At 38.3% G+C, this 23,229-nt stretch overlaps 1 protein-coding gene across 1 annotated transcript; it reads left to right on the forward strand.

The window, feature by feature from the left end:
- The first annotated feature begins 3,719 nt into the window (after positions 1-3,719).
- On the forward strand, positions 3,720-16,646 carry LOC139743212 (serine palmitoyltransferase 1-like). The gene is made up of 14 exons (XM_071653708.1): positions 3,720-3,844; positions 6,355-6,462; positions 7,173-7,267; positions 7,672-7,765; positions 8,307-8,379; positions 9,370-9,502; positions 10,466-10,595; positions 11,291-11,380; positions 11,829-11,936; positions 12,489-12,584; positions 13,482-13,633; positions 14,297-14,414; positions 15,195-15,268; positions 16,516-16,646. The coding sequence occupies exons 1-14, from the start codon at positions 3,770-3,772 to the stop codon at positions 16,619-16,621; spliced, it is 1,452 nt and encodes a 483-aa protein (XP_071509809.1). The 5' UTR covers positions 3,720-3,769; the 3' UTR covers positions 16,622-16,646.
- Positions 16,647-23,229: the final 6,583 nt, after the last annotated feature.

The following is a 23,229-nucleotide window of genomic DNA, read 5'->3' on the forward strand; positions in this document are numbered from 1 at the left end:
GGAGGAATAGAGCTTACCCCCTCCCACATCCTCCTGCTTTGTCTCATTCCACAGACTTGCTATAGGCCTATACACTTCTTTGATTGACAAATTTCCAGATATTCCAACAAGAGTGTGCGCCAGATTGTTGAATTTCTGTTCTAAAAATGATAAAAGCTCCCTCGAATATAGGAGAGGTATCTTGACACCATCCCATTGCTTGGTCCCCTCTATAGACTGAAGTACACTTTGGGGAATTACAATTTTCGAATTTCAAAAAAAAAAAAGGTAGGAAACGCAGAAGCTCCGTCGAGCGGGAGGCAGCATACCCTCACACACCCTCCCCCTCTACCTCATTAGACCTATATACACAGTGATGATGCACATGCGGAATGAATACTATACATTTTGTGGTTTAGCTATTAAGGCTTCCTTGGAAAAAACGTTATTTATTTCCATTACTTTTTTTAAGCTGAAAAAAAAAGACATTCTAAGTTTTTTGCCCAAAGTTTGCACCAGCCCGCTGAATTTCAGGTCTGAAAATTCAAAATCATCCCCGTGTTACAGGAGATATACCCCTCTCCTACACCCTCGTTTTCATGCATTTTCTGTTTGATTGCATAACAGACAGCGTTTATGATATTCATTGTAGGAATTGATACAAGAAATTTATTTAAAATGATAACATTTAAGAAGCAAATTGTTGAATAATAATCTACGTCAAAATACCTTCCTTAAACCATTGGGACTGTTTCAACTTTCAAGTCGATAAAACACACAAAACATGCATCAAATTGCACCACTTACAACATCAAAATGCAAAAAGTTCTCACTGCGGGAGGGGGGGAACACCCCCTCTCACACCCTCCCCCTCCCTTAGCTCTCTGCATTTGTTGTTGTTTATTTAATTGTTGTGGTGTATTGTCTTGGAGATACATGTAGTTTGAAGATGTCTAGCACCATTTTGTCTGCAATAAACTATATTGTTTTGATAGGAAAAGTTTATTATACTTCTATCTTCTTCTATGCTCCTCCTTTCTTTCTTTTTCTCACTTCTTCTGTTTCTGCTCCTTAATTCATGCTCTTAAACTCGCATCTCAATGAATACTTCCTTGGATCACTCATGGTCTTATGTTTTTAAAAGTTGACCTTCTTCAGTTCTTATAGAGGTTTTAGGATCGCTTCAAAGAAAATGGAAAGAAAACAAACGAAAATCATGAAGTAATTGACTTATCACACCCCTCCCCCCTTCCCCACGTTTCAGTCTTGGGCCTTCGGAAAAGGCAAAAAGTACTTTAAAAGCATTATCAACTTTCCTTATTTATAAGTCAAGTCTTATTCCTAACAACTGATACATGTACAACAAAATTGATCTCTCGGCCTTTGACAGGCTCAAACGGGATGCCCATTGTCGTCGTCGTTGTTGTTTTTATCTGATAGCCATTGTATTCTTCAATTCCCATGAGTACCAACGGCATTCTTGACTGATAGAAATGACTCCAATTTGATATTCAATAATATAAATTGTGCAAAGATCGGCAGTATATCCCGCTATGGGCACTATGGGCCCGCTATTATTCCTTCTTTATGTCAATGACATCATTAATACATCCTCCCTTCTGAGTTCTTTCCTTCATTTTATTTGCTGATGATACTATTATATTGTATTCTCATAAAGATCTCAAGATTTTAAATGTTATACCTGAAATGTTGAAATTATTAAAGTAGCAAATTGGTTTAAGCCTATTACTTCCTTTGAATATAAAAAGACTCATTTTATGTATTTTAAGCTTCATTCTCATAATACAGATACGCTGATACAAAGAAAACAAATTCAAAGTTTTTTAGAATATAGACGAAACCTTGACTTGGAACGAACATTTCCATCATGTTATAACGTGTATTTTTAAAATATAAGGACTATTTCCAAGTTAGATTTTTTCTTCCCTCATTCAACTTTATTTTATGATTCTTCAATTCTCCCATATATAAATTATTGTAATATTGCATTTGGAAATTGTGGCTCTACCAAAATAAAGTCTATTTTTGAATTACAAAAGAAAACCGTATACTGCATGGATTGCATTTCTTAGCTCATCTCCTGATTCTTTATTTCATGAACTTAAAACACTTAAGATTTCTGACTTGAACATTATTCAATAGAAGTTATTATGTTAAATATATTCATGATCAGCTTCCATCATCTTTCAATAATATGTTTAGGTTTAATACTTCTGTCCATTCGTATAAAAAAATACCCGACTCGTATAGAAATTTCCATCTTTCAAATCCCAAATTGTTAGTGACTCTCAAATCTATCAGACATTCGGGTCCGGAAATTTGGAATAATCTGCCTGACAACATAAAGTCTTGTTCAATTATCTATTTTTTGAAAGCTTTAAAGCGGTATTTGATACATATTATGCTCCCCACTCAGCACGTTTAGATGACATATACTTTTGGTTAATGATTGTTATTTTTTCCTTCAACTGCATTTTACACCCACACCTGCAACTGCACTGCACCCACCTGATCACTTAATTTCCTCCATGAGAGTTGTGTCGCCGGATAGTCGTTTATGAGGCCTCATCCATTTAAATCTTAATCGCTCACGATGGCAGTCTCCTGCATTCAACCATTTCTGTTATTCACTGAAAAATACTGTTCTTATTTACGTTTCTGTGTATGTATATTGCTCAATGGAATTGCTTATGTGTATCTATTGGTGTATCGAGTGAAGACTGTTATATTATTGTTTTATATCACTGCACTTGTTATTCTTTGTCTTTGTGCTTTTGAAATTTGTATTCAATGGGTATATATCGAATGCGGAAATAAATCAAATCCAGAGACTCCAACTCTCCCTCTTTCGACAGGAGATCTCCCGCCGAAAGCCCATTTTTGCAAAATCTCCCGTTCTCCCGCTTGAGATTAAAATTTTCTCCCCCCCCCCCGGCTCTGTGTCTCCCGCTTGAAATGATTTCTTACTAAGTGTCATCGTACGTATGTTGAAAAATAAGCCTTAGATAGCACGAGAGAGCATCTAGAACCCTAGAGCTTCCAGGACCCTTAAGCGGGCCCTGGACCCCTGCCGTAAGGAACTTCGCGCTTCCCGCTCGTGATGTGCGCTTCGCGCACATCAAGTTGGAGTCTCCCGTTTGCTAGGGGTTTTAGGCGGGAGAATCTCCAGATCAGAAGGTGAAATCAAATCAAACAACCTACATGCCTGCTTTATAATCTTCATCTCATATTATTACACCAGAGAATAAAAGTATTTTTTCCTTGTTTTCGTATTACTCTTTTTTTAGATAGGTCTAATAAAGAATATATGTATCGAAAGAGCGGCACAACTTGATATGTAGGTATGACAAACAGAATTTTGTTCAATCATTGATTCGGAACATAGTTTTTGATGCAACGGAATCAACAGGCATACAGAATGATTATGTACTGCCATTTACATAAAATCGTACAAAACTTCTGTGTATTAAATTATTATCATCCAAGTACAAGTGGTGATCAATTTAACAAGAATTGCCACATATTCGATCCTGTACCTCCTCCCCTTCACAAAATACACCCCCCCCCCCCCCCTTGGCCCCCCCCCCCCCCCCCCCCCCCCCCTCCTTCCGCCGCGATCTTCGTAATGTACGGTACGTAATCAAATACTGTACGTATCCAAAGATCGTACCGTACTGGCCGTGTACATCGCTGTACTAACTTGCGTGGAGCGACAGACGCCCGTTTTCATGTGAGGAATCTGCTAAGGAGACCCAAACCCGATTCAGATATGGCAGATACCCTCCTTAGATTTGGGAGTCCAGAGCCATGGGACTTTGGCGAACTGATCGAAGCCTTTAGACAGGTTTGTATGTGTGGTTTTGAAGATACGATCATCAGTTGTTTAGGTATGCGAGTTATTGCTAGCCCGTGGGCGAGGTCTAACAGTCCCACATACCCAATATGTTGTTGTTGCATTCAGCTGCACTACACAGCTGAAGTTTAAAGTAGCTGTGTAGGCCTGTGATAAGTGCGTGTTTAACAGTTTCAATAGGTCATGTCGCTGCGAGCTGTGTGTTGAATATGAATAGAAAAAAGTGGATTGTGTGGGGTGGTTTTTTTTTTTCGGTGTGGCCAGATTATCCGATAGCAACATAGTTGGCCATGTTCAGATGTTGTTGAAGGTTTTAATATGGACCAAGATAAGAAAGTAAAAGAAAGGCAACCCTAATCAAACTGACAAACACAAACCTGCAGTCGACATGGTCGTGCAGGTAGGCTGGCCTGTTTATTTGTCTAACGTTACAATTGACCGCACCCATAGTTGACATTTATGAAATAGTAACCCTTTCCTTTAAAGTTTGATTACGTTTTAAATTTTGTATGATTTATATATAGAGTAAAATATCCCGTTTGCGGCAGTTTAAGCATTGTTAAGGGTTTTTCCAACTTGTAAACAAATCAGGCAAATTATTTTCAACCATTTCATATATCATAGACAAGATTATTCATTAACGCAATTGTTTTCATAAAAGAAATTTACCATTGACCAACGCAGTTTTCATGATTTACCAGGGCAAAACCTGGCACAATTTTTGCCGATAAGGGCGATATGCAACGTAGTATTTCTGCTTGCGGCACGATGTACAATCCCTATGCAATACGTGCGTGCTCCGCGATCTTTAGCTGAACGCCTTCACATGTCTCGCGAACATTGCGTAAGCGCCAATTCCCATTGCGAAAGCACATGAAAATAGCGGGCGCACATGCATTGGCCGCAAACAAGATCGCAATTCTGGCGGTGTTGTTGATGTCTCTCTCGTGTTTTTCTCATTTTTTTTCGATGGTAACATCCACTTTCCGAAAAAAATGGCGGCCCACATCGGCTCGCGAAAGTTATATTTTATGTGAGGGTATGTTTTCAAAATCCATGAACATAGAGAAAACGACAAAAAATCAAGTTTCTTGGACCATTGTTTCTTAACTGTTATGTTAAGAAGTACCAAAAATTTCAATTTGGATGCAATATATTGTCATTTAGATGAGAAAATTTCACTTTCGTCAGAGATCGTGCCCATTTTATAGGTTGGTTTTTGTTGATTGCTAGTGTGTTAGTATATGTGTAGCGTGCATGTAAACAGTGAAATGCAGTGTTTAGCGATATATTACCGTGTATGTTGTACCTGCCGCGAACGGCTGCACGGCCGCTTACTGACACAGTTACTCTATGCATTGTATGTATTGTACGAGATAAAACAATATTATGAGGGATTAATGAGACCTTGATATCACAACTCTATTTAATTTGTATGTGTGTGGCTATTTGTGACTTTGATACATCTGTCATTCTGTTTGTTTGATTGCTATTTATGGAAATCATCTCAAACATGGAGCAGCATTTCACTTTGCAACAAGTGTACATGTAGATGATTAGATACCTCAAGATTACACAATGTGATTTTTCACTCTTTAATAGGCTGTTTATATTTTATATTAATTGCTCAAGCATACATTTCTAACTTCTCTGCTTTAGCAGCATTTTACTTTACAGTGAGTGTAGATAATAAGACACCAGGATGACACTATCATTTATCTCTGTGGTAGCACATTTTACTCATTTGCTCATATCTGCTGATGTTATGCGTGATTAATCCACAACCATAAATGAGTTAATGCAGCTGCAGAATTTCATGCTGACAGTGTTTTGAATTCATCACATAATTCTTCACCCTTCCCAGACATCTTTTTGAACAATAACAGCAGTTTCAGCAGACATTTATAACAGCATTCATTGATTCTTGTTGCAGTAATGCACAGGCATATAGCTTTGATTCACACTTTAGCAGATCATGGTCTTTTTGACAAGTTAAGCCCGCCGCACACTACACGATCCGACTGGTCTTAAAGTCTTAAGCCAAGCTGGGTCTTTAGACCAGTCGTACGACCGGACACCGCACACTATACGACCCGACTGTAAAGCGCGCGCAGTGCGCACTGCGTGCGCTTGCATTTTACTGCATTGTGAATGGCTGAAAGCTCACGACTGGTCGTAGAAATTCAACATGTCAAATCTCTACGACTGGCGCTAAGACCCAGTCGTACGACTGGAAACTGGCAAGACTGTGACGTCACACATCTAGTCTTAAGGTCTTAAGACCGGTGAATCGGGGCAAAATCGTGTAGTGTGCGGCGGGCTTAAGAGGTTACCACTGATAGCAGCAGAGTTTACGTGTTCTAATATGTTAAGGTTCATTGTACTAGTAATTTCATTGGGCATCTCAGTCTTGTCCCAATAAAAATGCAGATTTTGCTACAGGAGTGTTAATCAGCAGGACAATGACAATGACCCAGGAGTTTGTTGTGTTACCATTTCAGGCTCCACTCTACCACCTGGCCTTTGAGGTCATCCTGATTGTCTTCATTGTCCGTCTCATCTTCTCGAAGAGCTACTCCATTGAATCCACTCTGGAGCTCTCATCTGCGGTAAGATGAGAGTTGTCTCTCCTATCTGAGAAGCACTCAACCCACATTTCTGTGGTCTCGGTATCAGTTAAGCTTACTACATGAATGCTGATTGTAAATACACTTAGTGATCATTTCAGGCAATTGTACGGGATGACGAGATGTGTAAAGTCAACCTTAACAGCATTGTCTTTGAGCTGAAATAAAATGATCTCAGCCATTGTTTTGTGAAAAGTGAAACATGAAGATGTTGCGAGTACCATACCCGTGAAGCATGTGTAAAGCTATCATAACTCTGTCGATTTAAAGACAGTTGCAATGTACACCTATTATAAACACACTTTCAAGTTGTTACAAAATTACCATTAATTAACTTGCAAAATGTTATTCCTATCAATGAAGATGTGCATGTATCTGAAGCATGTTGGTATGACTTACCACAAGGAAGGTTCAATTTTGGAAACTCACAAATGTCATGCTCATGTTCTCCTTATGGTGAAATGTCTGTCTTTAATATCATTTACTCACCTAGTCTTCTCTGATGGGAAGAAATATTGTTAGAGTTGAGCACTCTTACTCTGCAAGTGTGAACAGGACCATGTATACCCACATTGATCACTGAAAGGACTTCTGTATATTGTACACATATCTATCACTCTTTGAGTGCTCTTACTCTGCAAGTGTGAACTGGACCACATAAACCTCAGAATGACTGCATGTTTCCTCCATAGGAGAAGGAGCAGCTGATACAGGAATGGACCCCAGAGCCACTGGTTCCACCGGTAGATAAAAACCACCCGGCTCTCAAGTACAGACGAGTTACCAAGTGAGTGTTTGTGATGAGAGAGTCTCTGCATAATCTACAATCAAATGTTATCATGGGAGCTTCTTGAGGATGAGCAAAATGTAATTTTGAAGTTGTATTTTCTATGATTTTCAGGTTAGGTTCAGTAAAATATCCCCCATCAGAATATAGATGAATATTCAGAGAGTGAGGCAGTGCAGTGTTGCGAGTTTGCCATAGTGAGAGTTACACTCTACATCAAAATCGTCATTAAAGCAGAGACCCTCATAAGTTTTCATTAGTTTTCACCCATAATGGATCGGCAACCAAATGTACAGGGGTCAGAAGGTACAATTGTATTTAGTGTATCAGATAATTGTTACATTCAGAGAAAGACAAATCACAAGAGTGACTACCTTTTATCTGTGGCTGTCTCCATCTTTCAGACAGGGAAACAACACACTTGTTGTTGATGGCAAGGAAGGGATCAACGCAGGAACATTCAACTTTCTGGGCATGCTGGGAAGAAAAGAGACTGAGGTAAAAGATGTCAACAGATCTGGCTTTGTTCGTTTTCACTATCTTCGGGTGCCACTCACTCATTTATCTCTGTTTTCCCTTTCGACTACAAGATAATGTTGTTTAAATGATTTTTAAAGACTTCTTAAGGCCATGTTAAATCTTGAATGAAAATCAAGGCAGATCTCAGAGATGAAAAACACTGCAAGGCTAGCATATTAGCATTTTGTGAGCTTAAAACTGATAACTTTTCTGGGGAAGAGGTTGTCAGTTGCCAAACCATCATCAACAACAGCAAAAACTTCCACTTCTCTTATAATCTTTACATACTAACTAATAGGAGCAATATGAGACTATGATGGCGCCACCTCATTTAGTACGCATATGCAGTTGCAACCAATATCATTAATTTGAGAGAACATGTGAAATTGATTTTACTCCATATTTCATCCAAGATGACTTGAGCATAGGGTGATGTTTGAAAGCCTTTATAGGCAGGCTGTTTTCATAGTGCCCCTACCTAGCCTTACAGACTTCTCATACTACCTATCAATATTACCAGGATGCTGCTGTGAAGACGCTCAGGAAGTATGGAGTGGGTACGTGTGGACCACGTGGTTTCTTTGGAACAATGGGTAAGTCTCCTAAGAACGCCTGCATACATGTTTGTACCACAGTATTGTGTTTATTTGAAAATAGAAGCCACATCAATAGTTGGCTCCATGATTAATGTTGGTTTTATTTGTTGTTATGCTTTGGTGTGTCATCATGTGTAGAAGTAATCGTCAGTGAATTGTCCTGTTGTGCAGACTGCAGTTTTACGTTCAATGAACTCATTTTCAGCGGATGAAACTACACATTGGATAGACGTCATTTGTAACAGTGTTCATTGTGTGAAATGTTGCACAGAGGTTTTTCCATCTGTTTATGTATCTACCATATCCATCTATCTGTCTATCTATCTATCTATTTGCCTATCTATCTCATCTTTCAATCTATCTCTCTGTCTGATTGTCTATCTCTGTTTATCTTTCTATCTACACATCTATCATCTGCGCCATATATTTCCACATTTTAGGACTTGTCAGACAATCTCGACAGTGGTCATATTTGCAATAAAAAAAAAATGAGAATAGAGTAAAAAATAAGTATTTTCCATTTTCCGAAGTAATTTCCACCTTGGAGATCTCATAGAGCTCATTTGTTATTTTGTTAGGCAATAATATCTTGAATATCAATCAATATTTGAAAAACTAACCACCCTAAAATATACCACACACATGGTATATACATATGTACCTCTGTCTATATAATTGTCACACTGGAAGGTTAATATCCTGGCAAGCAGCATAGTGTAGATGTCTGTACAGTGCACTTCCGTTATTACGAACACGGTTATAACAAAATTCCAGTTACAACGAAATAAAAATTCAGGCCACAACATCATCCTCTGTATGTTTTTTTTAATTGTTTATTTGTTAGATTTTAACAAAATTTTGATACAACGAAAGAAAATTGCTGGTCCTGAGGACTTCGTTGTGATAGGAGTCCACTGTACTTTATAAGACTGATAGACCTGGAAAATTATAACAATTTTTTTAATGTTCTGTCCTTGCTTCCATCAGACATTCACTTGAACTTTGAGGAGAGGATAGCCAAACACATGGGGGTAGAAGAGGCGATCCTGTACGCCTATGGCTTCTCTACTGTAGCAAGTGCCATCCCAGCCTATGCAAAGAAAGGAGACATCGTTTTCTGGTAAGTCAACAATCCACTGCCCATCATGTGGGAGAACACTCCTTTACACTGACTCTCACCAAAGGTACAATGTAGTGTTAGTTACGCGGTGAAGAGAAATATACATGTATTTAGTAAAAAACAAACAAACAAACAAACAAACACAAACAGAAACGTAAACAGAACAAAAAATCTCCCAAATACTTGAAGGCTATTCCATGGCTGCACACTAACCCATATTTCTACTAGTCCAACCAGTCTGTCGGACCAGTAGGAACCTACTTTTTTCCATATTTTACTGATCTATTCCTAAAAAAGTTACTGGTCTGACAGTGATTTTTACTGGTCAGGGACCGTCAAACCAGTGCCAGTGTTCAGCATTGGCTATTCAGTTATATCTATGGTACATGTACTAATGGTTGACACTATTAGGGGCTGATAAACCTCCATATTGTACCATTGATTCTATAAATGTGCATTTTCATAGCAAATCCATCAGAAGGGGCTGGGTATGAAGTGTGACTAGTTAATCTCGTCAATTGATCCCATGCCGACAGGAGAAAGATTTGCCATCTGCTGGCACCATGAGGCAAACTTAAGATCTTCAAACACCATGCCGTGGAAAAAAGAACCAACAGCAAACAGACATATATAAAAGAAATACCAAACAAGCAGCTGTATTTGTCCTGTGGATCTGTTAGAATGTATTATTGGGAGCTGTGATCAGCATGAGAGCATTAATTGCATTTTGGAGATAGCCCCTCTGTGACAAAGGAGTGAGTTTTTCTGTCCAGATAGTTAATTAGCATTGTCTACCAAGCTCAAGTTCGTCAAACATGATCAATGATGGCATTAGGTAAACAGCAAGAAGCAGACATGCCGAAATCCACAAATAGCAGCAACATTAGATCTGCCAGAGTGTATTATTAGGGGTTGCGATTTGATAGCACGTGATCATTCCCATTTTGCCAATAACCCCCGCAGTGATGAAGGAGTGGGCTTCTCTGTTCAGATGGGTCTGTTGGCCTCGCGTAGCAAGCTCAAGTTCTTCAAACACAATGACATGGCAGACTTGGAGAGGATTCTAGAGGAACAAGCTAAGGAAGACAAAAAGGTGAGACAACGACAGCAATATGAACCGATGGGACTAGCCAGTGAAGTTTTTTTTTTTTTTTTAATAGTTTAAAGTGATGATGCTCTAGCAAGCTGTGCTTTAGAACTCAGTGGTATCAGCCTTTTTGTGCTACCGTCAACCCAAATCTTACTGGATGTAGAGGATTTTAGTGAGGGTAGTACACAAATAACTGAGGGACAAGTAAAAGAACTAGGTCCAAAGATAACACGGATCATAGAGCTATGTCACAATAGAGCTAATGACTGTTGGTTACCAAAACTTGCTGTGGTTCCCGTTTGCATGTTCCTTTTCAGAACTTCTCCTCAGATTTAACGATATGCATCACCTTTTTGAAAGAATTCCATGCCTGTTTAGTGAATTACCTTTGCACTATCTGTATTGAACCCTCGTAATTTAAGGACTGAATTTTCACCCGGCAATAATTGTTCTGTGTCCACTCCATAATTACTTTTCTTGCTGCATCACATTGGTATAAGTGTAACAGCAAGATGTTTCTGCACACTTTTGTGTACATTGCAATGAGATATTTCACTTTTGTTAGATAGTTTCTACCCTGCAATGAAAAGTGGAATCATCAACACACACACACCCATTGATGCTACAGTCAGAAGAGCAGGACATTATATGTATGATCAATTTCACTCCCATTATTTTGTTGTTGTTTTTTTCTGCAGAATCCCAAGAAGGCCAAAGTGACAAGAAAGTTCATTATTGTTGAGGGGCTCTATGTCAACCATGGGACCATCCTGGATGTCAAGAAATTGGTATAAAACTCTTTAGTAATTACATGAGTGCTAATGGTAAAACTTACATTAGGTTAGTACCAATGGAACTGACACTCATATATCACCATAAAGTGTCACTTTAGACCACCCTATAATGATAATGTATAGATATATTATACATTTCCTGTGTTTTGTCTCAGCTTTGTGACTGTACAATGCAGGTTTGTGTTTTGATTGTTTTCTGATATATTTATAGTAATAACAATTTTTAACAATTTTTTCTTAATCACTGATATCCATATATCAGTTTGTCTTGCCCATACTCCATGCATCTATTTGTGTGCTTATATTCTGTCCACTTTATACTGGTATTTGTATCTGTGTTGGTTGCTTTGAACTGATTCTTTCAGCTGTAATGCTGCTGATCAATGAATCCCTGTCTACCAAGAATGAATGATAATGAGGAAAAAACGTATTTCCAATGCAGATTGAGCTGAAGTATAAGTACAAGGTGCGCATCTTCTTGGATGAGTCGATGTCATTCTGTGTACTGGGTAAGACTGGGAGAGGAGTCACAGAGCATGCTGGAGTAGATGTGAGTATAAAGACCAGCAAGACCATAAATTCTATGTAAAAACGTTCCTTATTGTGATACTGCTCAAATAAGGATTTTAAAACAATTTTGTTTCGTATATCATTTTTATTTCATTTATAGCTTGTAGTTTAGAGATCTTTGTTGTTGATACAAAGTTTGTTATTTTTTGGTAGTTTAAATATAATTTTTGTCATGAAACAAAAAATTCATTACTAATTGATTGAAAAGTGTGATTATTGTTGGGTTTTTTTTGGTAATGTTGGATTCTTTCTTTGTCCAGCTTGCATTAGACAAAAGGACAAATGTTTTAATGTTGTCACATCCTAGGAATCAACAAACGTTTCTCGTAACGGAGAGTAATGCATCAATTCTGAAGAGCACTCTTGTGTCTTTCCACTTGAAGCAACACTTGAATTTTATGCATCTGATGGTTTGTGGATTATTCATGCCCTCTTCTTATTGCATCGTATTGCAGAAATCAAAGGTCAAAATAACTTTCATATGACAGGAGCATGACAGTAAAATTGATATTTGCCATCTATTCTTCTACAGATTACAGATATCGACCTCATCTCGGTTTCCATGGAGGCAGCACTCGGGACATTGGGTGGATTCTGTCTGGGCAGCAGATATGTTGTCGACCATCAGGTAATTAGGGTCTCCATAAAATTGCCAGCAACTTATCAAAGCAGACGTTAATCGAACTCATCCAAATTGGAAGAAACTTAATGGTTATAGGAAAGGAAGGAAAGTCGTAGCAGTACTGAGCTGCAAAAGTATCTTTGGAGGATTGGGTCTAGTGGTATGATTCAGAGAGACTTCATCAAATGGGTCTGTGCTCTGATTTCAAAGTACATTCTCCTCTAAAGGCGCCAGCTATTTAAAGGAAAAGGAAGAAATAGATGTAATATTCTGCTCATGTTTTTTTCTGCATCGGAATTCAGAGTTCTATGTATATTCTGATGCTTTCAAAGCAGCCTCGGCGTCACCACCAAGAGATGCTCCTGTGTTATTGTATTTACTGTGTAGTAGTATGTATATGAGTGGTCATCACAAAACATGAAACATCCATCTTTTAGTGACAAAGGACATCTGCCCATGGAATATGTTTCATTGATAACAGTGACATTCATGGAGATCTCCCATGTTGCTTGTTGTTGTATTGCTGTTGTTGTTTTTTAGGAAATCTCAAGAACCTACTGCAAATAGATGTTCTGGCAAAGCTTGAACTATTGCCATTCAGTTGTCAGATTTTACTAACAGGTTAGAATTTTTGCATTCCTTTGGAACAAAACTTGCTCCTCCAGGCAAAAAAAGAAGAAGAAGAAAAAAAAGAAGAAGCTTGCCCTCGGCCTGCTTGACATAGTAATTAGCAATTGATGCTTACAAAGTAGATGTCAAGTATTGAAATGTAAGCAGTGGGAGTAGGACCAAGGATGCATCGAAAACAATTGCTACTTGGTCCATTACAAAATTCCATCCACAGATTTCAGTACACTTGAAAACCAGCTTTATTATTTCATGATGTTGTGGTCTGTTCGGCAGCGACTGTCCGGTCTGGGCTACTGCTTCTCAGCGTCCCTGCCCCCCATGCTGGCCACGGCGGCACTCACGGCCCTTGACCTCACCCAGGAGGAAGCCGACATCTTTGACAGGCTGAGGTCAAAGAGCGAGTTTGTCCACCACCAGCTGTCAGGGTGAGCATGGCTTCTGTTTCACCAACAAAAAATGACGCAGAGAAAAGCACCCAGTGCGTTTTTAGACTTTAGCCAAGACATGGCAAAGAGTGATATAATCATTAAAAAATGCAAAAAAATACTGTAAAACGAGGAATGTTCGCGTGCATTTTAATTTCACGAGAGCAAAGATTCGTGAAATTAAAATGCACATGAAAGTTCTTGTCTACACTGTACGCATTGAATGTTAGAGGCAACTCGCGAAAAAGGCCTACGGCTCCAATTCGCGAAAATTTCATGCCGCGAAAATATCTTGTTTTACAGTATATTCCATCATCAGTGATGAAAATTGAACAATCGTATGGAATTTTATGCTCAGGGCAAATGGAAGGTGAGCTCGCAGTCTACATCATGGTGTTGCCAATTTGAGCTTGATTGACCACAGCTTTTTAAAAAGATATATAACTTTCCTAGTTCTCATCAGAATTTACTCAAACTTTCACTGTCTCATTTCTCTCATTTTTCTGCTTCTGTTCACACAAACTAATCTTTAAGGTGGACTTCCCCTTTTAAGAATAGAATTGCAGACGTTTAACAACCATTGCCCTATTACTAAGCCTATGACTACAGTATATATTATTATGGAGTTAAGTCTTGATGTACAATATTGGATGTCCTGTTCAGGTTGCCAGGTTACCGGTTAGACGGGGACATCATCTCTCCCATCAAGCACCTGAGACTGGAGGAGACCAGTGGAGATTGGGGCCAAGATCTGGCCATCCTGGAGAGGATCGTTGACAGGGTGAGGGCAGCAGATGGGTGGTCATGTGATCTCCAGCAGGCTTTGCTCATAGCAGATACAAGACACAGCAGGAGACATTCTGTAGTTGCCCTTTACATATTTATACTTTCTATTAAAGGAAAATAAAAATGAAATGAGGTGACAGGGTGTTATATTTTATCTTGAAACTCATTTTGTGATCCCAGGATTATTGATCATGTAGAGTGTACATGTTTGTTAGTAATAAATTATTATATGAATAGCGATTGGTTGGGGGGAGGGAGGCACCATGCAGAAGTGTCACATTGTCACATTTCTGCATACATACATGCTGTAGTTTTTACCAGTTTCAACAGCATGGTAATAATTTTCTACAATTATCGATAGTGCTGGAAGAGATTGAAACATTTTTATGCCACAAAGACTATAAAAGTTAGAATGTTACCATCTTTTTTCATTTTTTCCTTTGTTTGTTTGTTTGTTGTTGTTTGTTTGTTTGTTTGTTTTTTTATTTTATTACAGCTGTAAACAGATATTGGCATATTTTGTGCTACCTGAAGGCGCTGGTCTGCCAGCAGAGATACAGTGTACCAGATGGCCTCAAATGTTCTTTTGTATAATGAGCCTTTGCCATGAGTAATTAATTGCCTTATTGTTTGCTTTCTTGTTTCCCTAGACACTAATAACATTTGATATTTTATGGCAAATAGTTCTTTGTGGACAGCAATTCTTCCTTCATTTGTCTGGTCTGCACTGTTCAAGTACAATGTTATCTCTTTGGCATATTGTTTGCATGTACAGGCTCTGGATGAGGGCGTGGTCCTAACTGTGGCCCGGTATCTTGAGGAAGAAGAGGCTTTCCTACCACCACCCAGGTATGTTAATACCCCCATTTAGGACCAATCCTAATGACACTACACTCTCTAGCTGGGGTCTATGGGAGAAAGTGTAGCGTACATGTAGCACAATCATATCATATCTATGGGCCACTGCACACAACATGACTTTGCCATGATTTGCATGATCTAATGACCAGAAGTGTGAGGTCACCAGCCTTGCCAGTTTCCAGTCATGTGACTGGGTCTCGTTGCCAGTCGTAGAGATCATGTGACATGTCAGATTTTCATGACCAGTCATGGACTTTCAGCTAATCACGCTACAGTATACTGTTACCAATACAATTGTGAGCCTACTGTAGCTGTGAAGTCTGATCACAAAGTGTGCGATGTCGGGTCATGCGACTGGTTGTACAATGTATGACCTGGCTTGCCTCTGCAGTTGTGTTACCGCTTGGATTATATTTATAGTGCATTATGGGCTTAACTTGTTGTAGTTTTTACCTACAGTTACTTCCATGCAATGCAAGCATGCTAATGAATAGGATGTTGATTTAGGAGAAGAGAATGTTTGTAAATGAGGAAATTATTTTCTTTATCACATTTTGTGCAAACATACTTGCTGCAGGGATTGCTTTCTTAACTGTTAATGATGTCTGCATGATATGTCAAGTGACACATTTAGTGGAAACAGTGGTAGATTTACGTCATACCCATCACCATAGAGATGGGTAAGCCGGGAGGATTATTACTGTGCTTTCAGTATGGGACAAGATGTATAATAGATACTGTAGTCCTCACTGGAAATGAAGACAGTAATCCTTAAAACTGACATTTTTGTCTGCAAAGGGACAGTGTTTCGAATTACATAACAATTTCACTTAGTATTCCAATATGTGAGGAGAAAAAAAAAATGGAAGATAGGAAATGATATATACTACAAGTGCGTGACACAGCCAACATTCAGCAAATTCATTGTGAGCACTACTATCAGCTGATTATTATCATTATCATTATTCATTTGGCATTTTAGACATGTGTACATAGACAAACACAAAACAAATTTCATTCAGTATAGCAAAGAATAAGATAAATCATAACACAGCAACAAAGCACAAATGGAAAAACAGTTCTTGATTGTGATGTAGAAAAAAGGGCTGCCAGGGCCAAGAAAAGGTAAACTTAATTACCAATTAGAAATTGATTGCCAAATTCTCATTTGTATGTATATGTTCATGGAGATCCATTTTCATAAACATGGATTTCATCTTGCCTCTCATTCACAGCATCAGGGTGGCGGTCAACGTGACCTTGACCGATGACCAGCTGACCAAGGTGACTTCGGTCATCAGGACACAGGCTGCGATGGTTCTAAGGGAGACAGCGAAGTAGGTTTATCCCAGCACACCACACAAAGGACATCTCAGTGACGAAATCCCTGTTTTGTTTTGTTTTTTTCGCTCTTTCTTTCTCTTTCATGTGCTTTATATAGGAAAGTTTATCACTTACTTTGGACGGAATCTTGACATTGAGCCATTGGGTGCTGAATGTTAAGGGTCATCAAGAATTACCCTCTGTATAAATGCTTACATTCTCTAGTGGTGCATCTTTGTAAAGAATTTGATATAAAACTTGCGGTTGGGGAAGGTGGAATAATATTATTACCATGGCCTATGCTAAATCAATGCTATGACAGGAAACAACTACCGAACCGTATCAGCGGAACACAGGTGTTTTGCAATTTGAAATAAAATTGCAAGCAAATACCCCCAAAAATAATGTTATCTTTTTTTAATTTGGTCATATTTTTGTTTTGTGGTGTTGAATATACTAACAAAAAATTGTATCTCAGACTTCCCACAAGTTACCCCAGCTCTCACCAAGTGTAACGTACAATGTTGAGTACCATTGTAGTACATCTTGGTAAAGTATGCAGCTTCTTCTATGAGTTGCATTGACTTTTTGAACCATACCTTCTGAGTTGTAATTAGAATTGGTAGGCAGTTTGTAGAAAGGTCTTGTGAATACCAAAAACAGCATAGCAGCCCGAAAATCAAAATAGTTATCAGTTTTTAGGGGACATAAAAACACTTCAACATCTCCAAACTTGGGCATTTGACAAGATTATTCGCTGAAACGTAGTTATTCTCTGTAACTCGGACCTTTTTTATCATTTTTGTTTCATTGGGTGGAAAAGGGAATGGACATTCAGTAGTCTTAGTGTTTGATCATCGGGAGAGCTGAGGAAATTGTGATTTTTTGAGTTTGCAGTGCTACATGACACGTTTTTTCGTTTGAAAATGTTGACAGCATTGTTAATACATCAGCACTGAATTCCTTGCAGTATCCCAATAGCATGAAGCTACTACTGCCACATGACAATTGATTTACTCACAACAAACATAAGAGCCTTTCTTTTTATAAGTCAAGTGTGCAATTGTGCTGTGTGTTTTGTATTAATCAACAGAGTGTTATGTCTAATTTCCAATTTGTATAGTCAGATCACTTGCAATTACTTTATAGGTATATACTTTAGTTATGGGCATGTTTTCATTATTCGTCATGTGTTATTGTGACTTATCGTGCTGTAAACGTGTTCAGTGCAAAATGATAGAATCTAAAGCCAGTTTGAAAAAGAAAAAAAAATCTGTGTTGATGCATTTCGAAGACAAATTGCGCAGCATTGATATTCCATGGTGTGTAGTTAGCAATTCATTAAAGTATTGGGTAATGTGATCGCTGGATGTGTTTTGTTGTTTAGTTGGATTTGCCAGTGAAGTGTTTAGCTGCTCTGTCATTCTAAAATTCTTTTTGTGGTTGTGTAAGCTCGACAGAGATGAACACGGCATCCAGATGGCTCATGAAAGTTGAGCAACAAGCAAGTGGATGATGTGACAACTTTTATATTGGTACATTGTATGACGGTTTCTGTATTGTTCTTATAAAGTCATATTTTTTATACAAGGGGCAGATGAAGTGGACACTAGAATTTACTACTTGGAAAGTATAATATGTGTTGTATGTGATCAAACTGTGAAAAAAAAAAAAAAACACAGTAGCATCGTTGAGTCATTTGTCTTTCCTGGTATTGACCTCCAAGGGAGTAAATGATATAGATTGTAGTGACTGAAACAAGAATAAGACAATGTCATGATTGATCTGAGACAGTGTAGATACAAAGTCTTGTAATGAAGGATATTGACTGTTCGTTGGATTACATAAGACAGTTGTGGTCTACTTATCTTAAACCAATGGATGCATGTAGCTGTAAAGCCTTCGTGTGCTTTCATTGCTTGTCGGTGCATCTCTGGACTTGCCTTTAAGTGAGGATATCCTGAATCTGACTGTCGATGAAGAGGGAATGATATTAAAGAATCCTCCTTGTCCCTGTAATATCACAGTTATTTAGCTTTTGTGTTGGGCAGTATACTACAAAACCAGAAATTTAAACATGCATGAAACTTTCACAAATTTAGGGAGGAGCCAAGATTCATTAAAAAGTAAAATACAAGCAAAAGTTTTTATCTGCACAATGCAGTGAATGCCAGTTGCCAATTTGCGAAAGTTTCATGCCACAAAAAGGGGTCATTGGCTCTAATTCCCGAAAGTCTCATGCCTCGAATGTATCTGGTTTTAGAGTATTGCTGAATCCCAGTGGGTTTTAAACCAAAGAGATTTCATATATAGGGTAAGTAGTCGCCATACACGTGCGTACAAATGAGGCGTCCAAAATTGAAGAGAGAGTGTACCCTCACGTCCAGGCACATGTAATTCAGCCTACGCTCAAGTTATATCTTCTCATATCATATCTGGAGTTATTTTTTATTCTTCATAACACATTTTAATTTTCAGAAACGCAATGTGGTTAATTGTTCAGATACAAGTATTAGTTTCTACGATGATATCATATCATTTGAACCATTTCGTAGAGTCCAGACCTTTTTTTGTTATTCACAAAATAAACAATGGGAACTTGAGTGAAGACTAGAAAGTAGTTCGCGCATTATGACATTTGTTTCGCGTACATACCCACTCACGCCATAAAATCAAACAACATCAGCAACATGACATTTAAACATTATGATTACTTGACCGTTGTGACATAACCATAAAACGGCGCAAGGTCACTGCCGCGAATATTTAAGTCGAGCGCATTTAAACAGTGTGCTGCCATCTACTAAATGTACAGCTAACAGGGTCCGCGTAATGGCAGCTCCCTTGCGCGGCCGCCTCCACTATTGAACTACACCCTCTTGTGGTATAAGCTCTTTGGTTTAAACTTACATAGGAGAGTCAAGTTCGGAGTGAAAAGCTTGCAAAGTTAGAGCTTAGTGCATGGGTGCATAAATTGTTGATTGTAGGACCTACATCATGGCGATCCCTGATCAAGCCCTCCCATTTCTATTCATCTGTTTGCATTTGCCTATACTTTGTTGAATTTTGCTTCAGCCTACCCCCTATTACATTGCAATGAGAAATTTGATTGCCATTTTGGTTCCAGTGTTCTCTTCTTATGTCCTTTTACTGACTCTGGTTGACAGTTTTATTATAACTCAACATTATGACCATGAACAACAAGTATACAATATGACTTGAGCACTCTTTATTCAAGCAAGCATTATGAGATTTAACAAACTTACATTTAAATACAGCTGTGGCTGTCTTGCGTATTGGACTTGCTGTGATCAAAGAGCTGTCTTTTTTTTTTATCATTGCTACCGGGTTTGGGGTCCTTAACCTGACATATTGAAGACTGCGGTGAATATATTAGATGCATAGAGTCACGTGGACTGTGTGTGTTCACTATATTGTCATTATAGCAGGGATTACAATGTAAATTATACAGGATAGGTATATTTTTGTCATGAAGAAAAAAAAAAAAGAATTTTGTATGCAGCATTCTAAAGGAGTGATGTGTTGACACAAACGCACAACTTTATTTTTTTTAGTGAAAGTTTTTGTGGTAGCAGTGTTAACCTTGTCAGAGTTTGTGTATAGGAACGTAATATCATACACCTGGTTTTTTTTAAATCACAAATTGTGTGTATCCCCTCATTGAAATATTTGGCAACTGTGTGAAAGGGCTATGATATTTCATTGAGGGCAAAGCAGTGGATTACAGTGGAGGATTATCTACAGAGCCTCTGTCAGGATACCCTGTTCACATGATGCCACTTAGCCTCTGTCAGGATGCCCTGTTCACATTATGCCACTTGTATAATCTCTTCATGAAATCTTCTTCCAGTCTTAAAGTATAAGTCTCTGAGTGTTTGATTTTGGTTACAATATAGTACTGGTAACAAGATGTAGCTATAAGCTTCATGTCAGTATTTTAACTTGTATAATTTCTGCAGTGGAAGGTGTACTCATATGTAGAAGTAGCTTGCGGGGAGCTGTTTTCGTATTTATGATTTGATAAATTCGATACAAGATGTCATTGCATGATTAACATGATGTATTGCCCTGCATCTCTGAAATTGATACTACTTATGAGAGTTCAAGACCATACTATGTATTCAACCGTGAACCACTATACCACCTAGAGGCTTCTTGTGGTGCCAACATCCTCTTGCTGAAGAAAGCTGTAAATCTTTAAATTGCTTTGCACGGGTCAAGACAAATGGTGTATTTTGAGGGGATTCGATTTTGGAGTACAGTGAAGTAGGGACGGTACAAACCATGCTATCACACACACATATTTCTACAGACCGTGCTTCGCACATATGCATACACTCACATGCACACACACTCACTCGTTGACGCAAGGGTAGAAAACCATTTGGCTTGGCCTGGATGCAATGTATTCATAAACTCTGTTCATGTGCATAGCACTTTTGTGTACTAGGTATTTGCTTTGGAAAGGGACCAAATTTTTGCACTCCTGAGGTTGAATACCCAGGAGATAATTGTTGGAGAGATGCAACTGTGCAAATTTAGACTCCTTGGAAGCTGTTTTCCGCCGTGTAGTTTAAATTTAATAAACTCCTCGGAAGCTGTTTTCTGCAGTATAGTTTAAAGGAATTTAATGAAGTGACCAACACTTGTTTGGACACTGATTCATTTCTGTTAATGTAATTACAAATGTATATATTCATGACATCATGTGTTTTTGTCAAATAAAATATTTCACACAAAGTTTTTTGAGGGAATGTATTATCCCAAGAGGTGTACCGGTAATGCATTTTTAACCAAACATTTGCATGTGTGTGTGTGTGTGTGTGTGTGTGTGTGTGTGTGTGTTTGCTTGTGTATGTAAAGGGAGTACTGTATCTCATACTGCCTCAATCTTCCTGTCACTAATTTTTCATGCAATATTTTCAGTTCACTGATGAAATCACAGGTAGCTCAGGTCTCCATACATGTGCAAAAGAGAACAGTTATCACAGCTGTACAAACCACCTTGTATCTCACATAATTCTGTCATCAAAAAAGTCTATATATATATATATATATATATATATGTATGTATGTATCTTACACCTCCAACACAGCAAGAAAACACATAAAAAAAAAACATTAGGAGTAGATAACATATAACTTGCATGTCTTGTCCATTTATATAAAAATAAATCTATGTACAAATATTGCATTGTTCCACATCAATCCTAGAGGTATATATCTCTATGAAATCAATACACCCAACTGGCCTGGAATGAGCAATGGCTCCCGAAGGCATACATACATGTATATAAAATTTGAGTGTTATGCAAAGCTACATTATGTAGGGTTTGAGGATCACTTCACTTTTGCTCACATCCCACATTTTCACATACACGGTGTAACATGATCTATAGGTACTTTAACAGTAAAAGCACAAATATAATGCTAAGTCACAATAACCTAATAGCATGCTTTTGAAGGTTTTTTTTTTTTTGGTTTTGTTGTTGTTGTGGGGGGGGGGGGTGGAGGGGGTGGAGATGGGGGGTACACTGAACTTTCTGCGGCCCCTTGATTTTGCGTACATGATGTGCATCTAGCAAATGTTGGAACAAGGACCAGTATGCTCAGACATCTAACATCATATATCAGACTCTTGATTTCTGATGCAGAATTTACATCACACAGAACCGACTGACTGCCATGATATCAAAACAGCAGATCACTGAGAAATCTGCTATACTGAAACAAATAATACAAGGCTCGCCACTAACTTTTATCTCTGGTGGCCCATTCGAGCCACAAATATCTTGTCATTTTTAATTTTGGTTGTTTGAAAAAGAAATATGTTTGCCTGAAGTATAAGGAATCATAACAATCTATTCTGAATCTTAGTTGTCCAATTAGGCCACCAAAAGATACACTATTTGCAAATTTGGTGGCCTGGCACCAATTTCCAGTGCCTGCGGGCCAGAGGGGCCACTGCTCATGTTGAGACTTGAATAATATACATACATTGTAAAAGTTTTGGCCATCACACATAAACATTCAATCTTTTGTAGCCTACTGTTGATCATTAAATGAATATCCTGGTCATGTGACACTGAAATCAGTCTCTTGTTGACTACACTCCTCATTTGCTTTGACCAATAAGTGACCAACCCCGTGAGTTTTCATTAATTTGCATTGAGGTTTACCTTCTGTATCTACTACCCTTTCACACACACAAAAGTGAAGCAACTTTTACATCTTCAGGCTTGCACAGGGATGGACATTAAAGCCATCTCTTTGCCCAAACAAAAATGAGTGCATGATATTGTACACATACATTTACCAATTAATTAGCATCACAGTGACACAATTACATGGACTGTTGTAACTCATCCATAAAACAACATGTAGGCCTATGAGTATACACATGATCTTCACATTCTTCAGCATCCACTGAACTAAGCCAAGTCTTTCATTATGTTGTTGCATTTGTTTTACTGCTCTCTTTAACATGACTTTCTCTCAATGACTTAATTCTCCCTGACATCAATCTGAGCCCACTGCATTTCAATTCCTAGTTCGGATGTTTATACTCTGACAGTAAATAAATATTTTGCCATTTTCATCTGTAC

This window comes from Diadema antillarum, unplaced genomic scaffold (assembly GCF_040938485.1).
Source record: "Diadema antillarum isolate AM-2024a unplaced genomic scaffold, OU_Dant_1.0 seq00001058_RagTag, whole genome shotgun sequence".
NCBI lineage: Eukaryota > Metazoa > Echinodermata > Echinoidea > Diadematoida > Diadematidae > Diadema > Diadema antillarum.